The sequence below is a fragment of the Octodon degus genome, unplaced genomic scaffold (genome assembly GCF_000260255.1).
Source record: "Octodon degus isolate 3935 unplaced genomic scaffold, OctDeg1.0 scaffold00107, whole genome shotgun sequence".
Classification (NCBI taxonomy): Eukaryota; Metazoa; Chordata; class Mammalia; order Rodentia; family Octodontidae; genus Octodon; species Octodon degus.
The window spans coordinates 7,752,494-7,763,113 of record NW_004524683.1 but is presented as its reverse complement, the minus strand read 5'-3'; the positions used below and the strand labels follow the sequence as shown (position 1 = coordinate 7,763,113).

General features: G+C 38.2%; 1 protein-coding gene across 1 annotated transcript in view; it reads right to left on the bottom strand.

The window, feature by feature from the left end:
• The window catches only part of Pik3r3 (phosphoinositide-3-kinase regulatory subunit 3), a 76,379-nt gene that overhangs the window by 45,750 nt on the left and 20,009 nt on the right, over positions 1-10,620 (bottom strand). The window contains exon 3 of the mRNA XM_004639181.2: positions 771-879. Within this exon, the coding sequence (XP_004639238.1) occupies positions 771-879 (109 nt within the window). The remainder of the gene's footprint in view (positions 1-770; positions 880-10,620) is intronic.

Sequence of the window (10,620 nt, the reverse complement as noted above, 5' to 3'; positions counted from 1 at the left end):
TCTCTCTCTCTCTCTCTCTCTCTCTCTCTCTCTCTCTCTCTCTCTCGTGCAAAGTATCTTGCTAAGCTACTAAGTTAGCCAGGCTAGAAAAATAAATAAATAAATAATTTAGTAATTTGATTGCCCAGGCTGGGCTGGAACCTGTGACCTTCCTGCCTTAGCCTCCAAGAGTGCAAGATTAAAGACATGTACCACTACACCAGCTCACATATACAATTTTTCAAATGGCACTCTTTAAATAGTAACTAGAAGGGTATTAAAAAGTTGTATTTTAACTACTAACTCAAAAATAAGTCTCTGTGCCCAGTGCACATGCCTATAACCTCCCTGCACACCTCAGCTACTGAAGAGGCTGAGGCAGGAGGATCAAATTTCAAGGCTGGTCTGCACAACTCATCAAGGCCCTGCCTCAAAATTCTAAAGAAGGAACTAGGGAGATAGCTCAGCAGTCCAAGGTCTAAGCACCTGCTTGGCAAGCTTAAAGACCCGGGTTCAATTCCCCGTACTACATGCTGTGCCTGTCACCGAAACCAGGTGTTCTATCACACACCTATAATCCCAGCACTGGGGAAGCTGAGACAGGAAGATCACTATGTGTCTAAGCTGTGTAGTGAGACCCTATACCATATAAATAAATACAAGGGTTTTTTTGTTTTGTTTTGTTTTTAATTCTAAAGGGGTGGAATGTGGCTTAATGGTCATGCATTTAGTCTTCAACACTGAAAAAATATTTTTTTAACTGCATTCAAGTATCATAACATTCTAGTTACCTGGAAATATCCCCCCAGTACCATTCGGCATCCTGAAGAGGAATGGAACTGTCCTTCATTCCGTTTGTAGTTGCTGAAATCATTGGCTTAGGAGGCTTTGGTGGAAGAGCTGTAAGATAAACAGTAACTATTTTCTACATGTAAATTATTCTGTTTTCTAATTTCCTCAGCCAGGAGCAGCTCATTAACCAATATACATTAAGATTCGAATAATTACCCATCAAATTAAATGTTACTTGATATCTAGTTTTAGCCAAACAAATTATTTTGGAACACTTATCAATAACTGTCTGAAAAGGAAAAATTTCAAGCTGTTTAGGTTTTTCCCAATTTATAAAATACCTTTTTTTTTTTTGTATTTAGGACAGGGTCTACAGGGTCTCGCTACATAGATCGGATTCAGTGATTCTCCTGTTTTCAGCCTCCCAAGTGCTGGGATTACAGGTACACGCTACCACTCCTAGTCTCAATCTCTGCAACTTTTAATTCAGCAAAACTTCCTTATCTGAAAGACAACACAAAAACCCCTCCTAAACAATTCATTCCAGAAGAAAAGAAATGAAAAATGAGGGGCCAGCCAAATAGCTCAGCAGATTAAAGCTCCTGCAGGCACAGGGGCCAGGGGTTCAATCCCCGGGCCTGCTATGCCAGCCCCAACCCCGGGGCGAGCTGAGACAGCAATTGAGACTGAGCATGGTGGTGCACACCCATAATGCCAGCTCTTGGGAGGATGTAAACAGGTGGATCACTATGAATCTGATCTAGTAGTGAGCCCCTGAACACCCTGTAGACCCTTCCCTAAAAAAAAAAAAGTTACAAATAGGAAAAGATGAAAAATAGAATGAACACTCTGATACAGACCTGGAATTTCTGAACTCATGAATTTCTATATATAGATAGAGATATAAAAATAAACAGAACCAAACACAGTGGCATAAACCTGCAGTCCAGCATTCAGGGAGGCTAAGGCAGGAGAATTGCAAGTTTATTTATTTATTTTATTAATTTTATTGAGAAACAAATAGCAATGAGACAGTTTCAAAAACCAAGTAGTAGGACAGTTTCAATAATTAGTATACTGCATATTGTTGTACAAGATGCAGACATGATATCCTGTTCAAACACTATTAGTACAAATCTTTCTTCTCATTGAATAGGATTGCAAGTTTAAATCCTACCTGAAATAAATAAATAAATCCTACCTGGTCAACTTAATGACTTAACAAAACCATGTCTCAAAATAAAAGGGCCTGGGGCCGGGGAGATGGCTTAGTGGAATAAGCGCTTCCCTGGCAAGCACAAGGGTCTGAGTTCAATCCCCGGTTCCACCAAAAAATAAAAAAATAAAAATAAATAAAATAAAAGGGGCTAAGGACGCTGGAATTTAATCACACACACACACACACACACACACACACACACACACAGTATGTGTCTGCATTTAGAGGAAATACACATATGTTCCTTAACTCTGCTTCCTGAAAGGTCCTGGGAGCAATAACAGACACAGACACACATACACACACACACACACACACACATATACACACACACACGGAGCAGGTACCAAATAAATCTGAAACATCTGAAAATGTGTTCACTGAATGAGAGCACTTGGTCAAAAACAGAAAAAGGTGCAACTCAGCAAATGAGGGTCTGATGAACATAGGATTATGAAGCCTGGTTTGGATTCCAAACACCACGAAAAATGAAAAAAGAAGGGAAGAAGAGAATCAAATTTGAAGAGAGCACTCTTACCAAATGTGGAACAATTAGAGCGTTAATACAAATGATAGTAAGAGAATATAGCTCATTAAAATATCAAAGTACCCATATGGATCACAAATGAAAGACTGAGGTACAGTTCTGAGGTAGAATGAGGTAGGTGCTGAACATGTGAACAGCCATGGGTTCAATACTTAGCACCAATTAAATAAACTATTGATAAGAAGCAAGTACCTTCCCACAAAATGTTTAGTTATAATAAAAGGGAAAAATAATTTAATAATGGAAAAGCATGGCTAAATATCAGCATAGCCAAGTAATCAAGGTTATTATCACAAATAATAGTGAAATCATGGACCCAAATAGATGCACTGCAAAGGACACAAAAAGTTGTGAATGTCATGAACAAACATCAGAGAAGTTGCAACTGACAAACATTCTACAAAATAACTGACCTCTAATCTGTAAAAAAAAAAAAAGTAAAGATCATTAAAGTCAAGGAAAGACTGAGGGAATGTTGCAGATTTAAGTAGGCAGAAGAATTGTGACAATTAAATGCAATACGTAACCCTAGACTGAATCCGCTTTCTATAAATGATATTACTGGTACACTCAGCAAAACTGGAATGGAATCTGAAGACAACTTGATTCTAATACATATGTTAATTTTCTGATATTTTTGATGGTTGTATTGTGGTATGCCAGAAAATGTTTTTGTGTATGGGAAATACACGTTCATCATACTGACAACTTATTCTTCAATGAATTAAAATCAAGTCTTTAAAACTACACTTACAGGGCCGGGGAGATGGCTCAGTGGAATAAGCGCTTCCCTGGCAAGCGCAAGGGCCTGAGTTCAATCCCCGGTTCAGAAAAGGAAAAAAAAAAAAAAAAAAAACTACACTTACAACTTTTTTAGACTGCTTCACTGTTTTTATTTAGCCAAAGATTGGAGCCAAAGGGAATAATGTGAACATGTTCCTTAAAACAGTAAACTGATTTTCAACAAGGTATCAAGAAAATTCACTGGAGAAAGAAAAAAAAAATTTTTTTTTTTTTTTTTTTTGGCGGAACCGGGGATTGAACTCAGGCCCTTGTACTTGCCAGGGTAGTACTTAATCTACTGAGCCATCTCCCCAGACCCCCCAAAAAATTTTACAGATGAACAATTGTGTATCCCCAAGCAAAACATGGTTCTGCATGAATGACAAACCAGCCCCACCCCAGGGGCACACTGAGTGAGTGGTAACAGAGTCCAGGCATGGTGGCACACACCCATAATCCCAGCGCTAAGGAGGCTGAAAACAAGAGGATCACTATGAGTCCAACCTGCGTAGTGAGACCCTATACCAAATACATAAAATAGAAAAAAAAAAAAAAAAGTGCTGGAGATATAGGTCAAAGCTCCCTGGGTTCCATGGCCAGTACTACAGGAAAAAATTGAATGTTACCTCACACCAAAATTAACTACAAAATAGATCCAAGAGTTAAACTATTAAAACTTTTAGAAGAAAACATAGGCTTAAATCTTTGTGACCTTGAATTAGGTAATTACTTAAATATGCATCAAAAAAGTCAACAACAAAAGAAAGACAACCCAAAAAGGAGAGAAATTTTTTGAAAATAGATCAAAAAGAGATATTTATGTATATTCTATAAATTTTTGTAAATAACATCTGTAAATACAATCTTTTGAAATACAGAGGAGAAAAAAAAAATTTTTTTTTGAGATAGGATCTAGCTAAACGGCCTGGCCTTGAACTCACTTTGTAGCTCAGGGAAGTCATAGTGATCCTGCCTCAGTCTCCTAATTGCTGGCTTTATAGGTGTGTGGGCCTAGTACACCTAACTTTTTTTTTTTTTTTTTTTTCCCATGGATGGGGAGGATACACAACTAGGAACTTAGTATCTTTACTTGTCATGGTTTCATTCAGATTTTTTCCCAGAACTGGGGATTGAACTCAGGCCTTTGTGCTTGCCAGGGAAGTGCTTATTCCACTGAGCCATCTCCCCGGCCCCTGCCTAACTCAGATAGCTATGTAATGAACTCGTGTAACTCAGTAAGAAGACAAATGACCAAATTAAAAGTGGACAAGAATTTGAATGGGAAATTCTCCAAAACAAGGCCAGCAAACACATGAAAAGGTTAGGCAGGTGGCACATGTCTGTAATCTCAGCACTTGGGAGGCTGAGGCAGGATTGCCATGAATTGAAGGTCTGAGCTACACAGTGAGTTTAAGACCCACCTGAAATACGGATCTTAAAAATAGCAAGATCCTTTCTCAAAAACAGAAGCACATGAAAATATACTCAACATCATAAACCATCAGATTATGTGCAAATAAAACCACAAAGTAATAATGGCTCACTACCACCACCAGGATAATTACAATCAAAAAGACAGATAAACTAGGCATGATGGCACAGGTCTATAATCCCAGCACTCAGAGGCTAAAGCAGGAAGATTACCTTGAGTTCAATGCCAGCCTGGACTACAAAGTGAAATCCTGTCTCAAAAAGCCAAACACAAATAACATATTATTCATCAATAAAAAAGACTTAGGTAATGATACATGGTAAAACATGGATGAACCTGAAAACTTTATGATATAGTAGAATAGGGCATGGCAAAACTGGGTGGGGAAGTAGATGTAATCTGTTAACTACAAAACCTGGAGTGTGTGAAGAACAGTTCCTCCAGCCCTGCACGTGGACTTCTCATAGAAGGTTTTCAATAGGACACCTAGAACTGATGCCAGCCAAACTAGAATGATAAAAACAGCATGACACTGGCACAAAAACAGCTATGAGGATCAATAAAACAGAATAGACAATTCAGAAAAAAACCCAGAGACAGTCAACTATTTGATTTTTTTTTTAATGTATTTAGTACAGGGTCTCACTACACAGTTTGAACTCATAGTGATCCTCCTGTTTTCAGCCTCCCAAGTGCTGGGATTACATGTGTGTGTCACTATGCCCAGTCTCAGTCACCTCTCAGCGTGTCCTGGAGGATCAAGCCTGGGTCACTGTGCCTGCCTAAGAAGGTGATTTAGTCTGCTGAGCTATGTGGCTAACCCTAACTATCTGATTGTTGACAAAGGGACCAAAAACACACACTAAAAGAAAGATAGCCTCTCTAATAAGTGGTATTGGGAAAACTGGCAATCCCCATGCACAAGTCTGACTTTGGTTTGTTTTTTGTTGTTGTTTGTTTTTTATTGACAAAACTGACTAGATTCATACCTCTCACCATGTACTAAATTGAAATCAAAACAGATCCAACATTAATCTGCTGGAAAATAAAATACTCTTCAAGTCAGAGGCATAAGCAAGGACTTTCTAAACAAAACCCTAGTTGCACAGGAAATAGTCCCAAGAAGCAACAAATGGGATCATAGCAAACTGAAAAAGTTTCTGCATAGCAAAAGAAACAACCAACAGAGTGAAAAGAAAACCCATAAAAAAGTGGCAGCTATTTCTTGGACAGAATATGAAATATCTAGAATATATAAATAACTCAGAAGAATTAGAACCCCCCCCCCTCAAAAAAAGGCCCAATCAAAAAATGAGCAAGTGGTGTGAATAGAACCATCACAGAAGTACAAGTGGCTAATAAGTGCATGAAAACTCTATCACTGGCCATTAGACACATGCAAATTAAAACAACACTGAGGAGGGGCCGGGGAGATGGCTCAGAGGAATAAGTGCTTCCCTGACAAGCACAAGGACCCGAGTTCAATCCCCAAATCCACAAAAAAAAAAACCCACACTGAGATTCTATCTTATCAGTATGGAGATTCCTCAAAAAACTAAAACTAGAAATTCCATTTGACTCACTATTGCCCTGTTAAGTATCTTCCCAAAATATCTAAAGACATCTTATTAGCTGGGTATGGTAGTATATATTTGTAATACCAGCACTTGGGAGGCTGAAGCAAGAGGGTCATCATGAATTCGTGGCCATCTACAGTGACAAAAGCAACTAAAGAATAAGTTCTGGGTCAGCCTAGACTACATAGTGAGACCTAGTCTCAAAACACCAACACAGTAATAATAATAAAGATATCATATTACAGTGATAAATATATATCCATGCTTATAGAAGCACATAATCTTAGAAGCAGTCTGTATGTCCAACGGCAGATAAATGGGTAAAGAATATTTGGTACTGGGCTGGTAAGATGGCTCAGTGGTCTAAAGCATCTACTTAGAACAAGCTTAGCAAAGCACAGGGACCGCGGTTCAATCCCCCAGCACCACATGCCAGCCAGCCCCGCCCCCTGGTGGGCTGAGCTGGCCACACACACACACACACACATAAATATTTAAAATTTAAAAAAAAAAAAGAATATTTGGTATTTACACAGAATAGAGTACTATTCTGCAGTAAAGAAAAACTTGAATCATTTGTATGAAAGTGAATGTACCCAGAGACCATAATGTTGAGTGAAATAAACCAGACACGCAAGTCGAAATAATTCATAGTTTCTCTTATATGACAAACCTAAATTATAAAGAGCAAAATAAAAGAAAGATAATGGGAAGTAGGGAAATTAACTTTTCTCAGATAGGAAGGGGATCAGGAGATGGAAGGAAAGAAAAAGGAAGAAAAAGGAGATTTATAAAAGAATTAAGATACATTATGCACATGTACCAACTGAATACAAGAAATGTAAACATGTACTGCAAACATGTACTAATAAAAAATTAAATAAAGGGGCCAGGGAGATGGCTCAGTGGAATAAGTGCTTCCCTGGCAAGTGCAAGGGTCTGAGTTCAATCCCCAGTTCTGAAGAAAAAAATAAATAAATAAATTAATTAATTAATTAAAATGTCAGAAACAACAGGAGTGTGTTCCAAGTGAAGAATATTCTGGTGTTCCAAGTGAGGAGGAATATTCGGGGGGATTAATAACAACATGCCTTTTACTGTAATAAAATTTTTTTATTTATTCATACGTGCTCCCAATTGCTAAGATCACATGTGTGTGCCACTATGTCTGGCTATTTGTTTTCATTTTGAGCAGGACTTCACTAAATTACTCAGGCTGGGCTTGAACCTGCCATCCTCCTGCCTCAGCCTCCTGGAGTGCTGGGATTATGGGCCTGTGCCTCCACAACTAGCTATACCTTTGCATTTGGCCAAAACTATTTTGCAGGAGATGAGAAGCTATCCTCACTTCTTCAAAGACCCGGGAAAAGAAAGCTCATAAGGCTCTGACTCCCCTGACTTGAAATTATCCACAGAGAGGGAAGAAACCAGGACAAGTTCATGTTCTCTTTTCACTGATACAAATTCATGTCCTAGGTTCTGTGGCATTTATTAAATGTTACTATGTGCAAAGCTGAACCATAGTAGTATCTGTCTTCTGCATTGCACCACCAGCTTCTTGGGATCGAGTCACCTTTGAAGCAGTGGAATACAACAGAATCAAGATGGGTTGGACTCCTAGCTTCTCTGTCCAATGTGGTACAGTGCTGCAAGTAAGTCCAGGGTCTGGTCTATTCATCCATAACTTTTCAACCACCCGTGGTAATAAAAAACATTGCATTTATACAATGTTAAGTGGACTGTATGAAATGTAAATTATATCTCAAAACAGACATTTTTAAAAAGCAAATATCAGTCTTCTTAAATTAACAGATAGGAAAACTTGCTATTACCCATACTTTTTTTAAAAAAAATGGATAAAAATCTACTTCTTTGAAACAGATTTGATCTGACCTAAAAACTAGCTGTATTTTGTACTATAACTTTTCTCATTATAGAATTTTTCTACCTATCCACTTACATAAGGATTAAAACTCATGCTAAACAAAGCACTGCATTGTAGCTCTGAAAGGTACAAGGACAAAGTGTTCCCAACATACAAAAGACTTCCAGAAAAAAATGACACATAGACATACACATCATTATGAACCAGGTATGGTGGCATTTGCCTGTGATCCCAGCTACTCGGGAGGCTGAGGCAAAAGATCCCAAACCTGAGGCCAGGCTAGGCCACCACATGGGTTCACTTTTATATTTTTTAATTTAAAAAAGTATTCAGGGTTAGGCCTCTGTTGTTCCTTAGCTTTCCTACAAGGCCCTCTTTTCTTTTGCCCACCCCTTTAAACTGTGTTTCCTTCATTCTCTTTTAATTCTGTACTTTTTATGTGTATTATGTGCCAATAATACCTTTATCTTTATCCAAAAACATTACTTGTAACTACTAGACTTCTTTTAAAACTTGTGAGTATCCAACAAAATGTCCATAAGGTATACAAAAAAATATATTTTGATCACGTAATATGTATAAAACAGCAGTATCTACAGTGCTTCTCGTGCTTTGATGTGTAAATCAGAGTGCATACGTGGGGGACATGACCTGCAGTCCAGTGGGCCTGGAAACCTCCCAGGTGACACCACAGCTGCTGCTACAAGCCTTCCAAATGTCTACTTTAGAAAAAGTTTCTATGAGCCAGCTGCCTGCAATCCCAGCACTCTGGAGACTGAGGCAGGAGGGTCAGATCGGTGCAAGTTTAAGAGCAGCCTGGGCTACAAAGTAAGCTCAAGGGTATCCCATACAAAAAAAAAAAAAACTAACTTCTATATTACAATCAAAATATTAAATATTTTGACCTTTGAAGTATAGACCTTTTTAATATAGTACATGAGAAAATAAAAATTACATATATTCAGCGTAGTACAATAGGAGAAGAAAAACAATGACTTATGAGCTGTTTTCTTCCTGAAAACTATCCCCCTACAGAAAAAGAATGGCTATCCACCTTCCTAAACTTGCAATTGCCTGGACTCCAGGAAGGGTGGGGCCCCACATGGCCAAGCACACTACACAGTCATTCAGTGGAACAAATCATCCTCAGCCATGACAAGCCCAACACTCTGACACCAAAACTGCATTAATGATCAACTGGACCACAACCCACCAGCTAACCCTCAAACTTTGGCCCCATCTTGTAGGTAGCCCAGTCTGAGCCCTTATGTCACAGTCCTTTTCTGTCTTCTAATTTTTCAAGTGTCTTTTTCGTTAAAAAAAAAACAAACAAACAAAAAAAAAAAACGTTCTTTAAGTGCCTGGGTCAACCTCAATAATTAATGTTAATACAGATGTTAAGAATTTATTTGATGGAATGTACAATAGTTTATAATGCTGAAAATTGGTATCATCCTTTGCCTATTTCTGTTGACCTCACTGTGCCACAGTATCACTAGGCAGGGAAGAGACCTACATTGTGGACCTCTGTCTTCACTTCTACCCCACCTGCTGTCACCTAGTGAAGCACTAATTTGTTGAACAATGATAGCTTTTCATTCTGGCTGTGAAGAGCTCATTTACATCCCTCACTTTATTCACTTACATACATGTTTCATTCCAACACTTTCTCAAGATCCATACACTGAGTCCTTAATGGTAGGCTGAACATCTGAGCAGTACCGCAAGGCCCAATGGTGTAATAGTCAGCACTCTGGACTCTGAACATCTGATCAAAGACGGTCCACTAGGACGGCAAAGCCAGGTAAGGGTCTCGGCCCTCAAGCATACTTCTGCTCTTTTTAATCCACAGTTTATCATAACACTTTGATTGAGGTTCAAAGCCTATCACCATTTTCATTCTTTATTTTCACTTTCCTTATTTTGAGGGCATCTTAAGAGCCTACCATGTATTAATATTTATTCTTCATCCTTCCTCTGAGGATGTTTTTCTTATTGCAAACTGTGTCACACCCATGGCAAGTTTCAAACATTTGAAAAATGATACTTGTAATATTTCATGATCTGTATTTCTAATCATTTTTAATTTCTTAACTGCTTTTGTTCACTTCCCTTCCCTTCCCTCTAAATATTATTTTAGCATATTATTTTCTAAGTCTGGAATTTTTTTTATCTCTCTAAATGTAAGCACTCATTATTTGTAATTATATTTATTAAATTGTCCCTATTATTCAAATTATTATGCAATTCATATGATTTATGAATTCTCAGATCCTTAAGGGAACTAACTTCCCTTGTTTCTCTCTCTCTCTGTCTCTCTCTGTCTCTCTCTGTCTCTCTCTCTCTCTCTCTCTCTCTCTCTCTCTCTCTCTCTCTCTTTCTTCAGTACAGAGTCTCACTACGCAG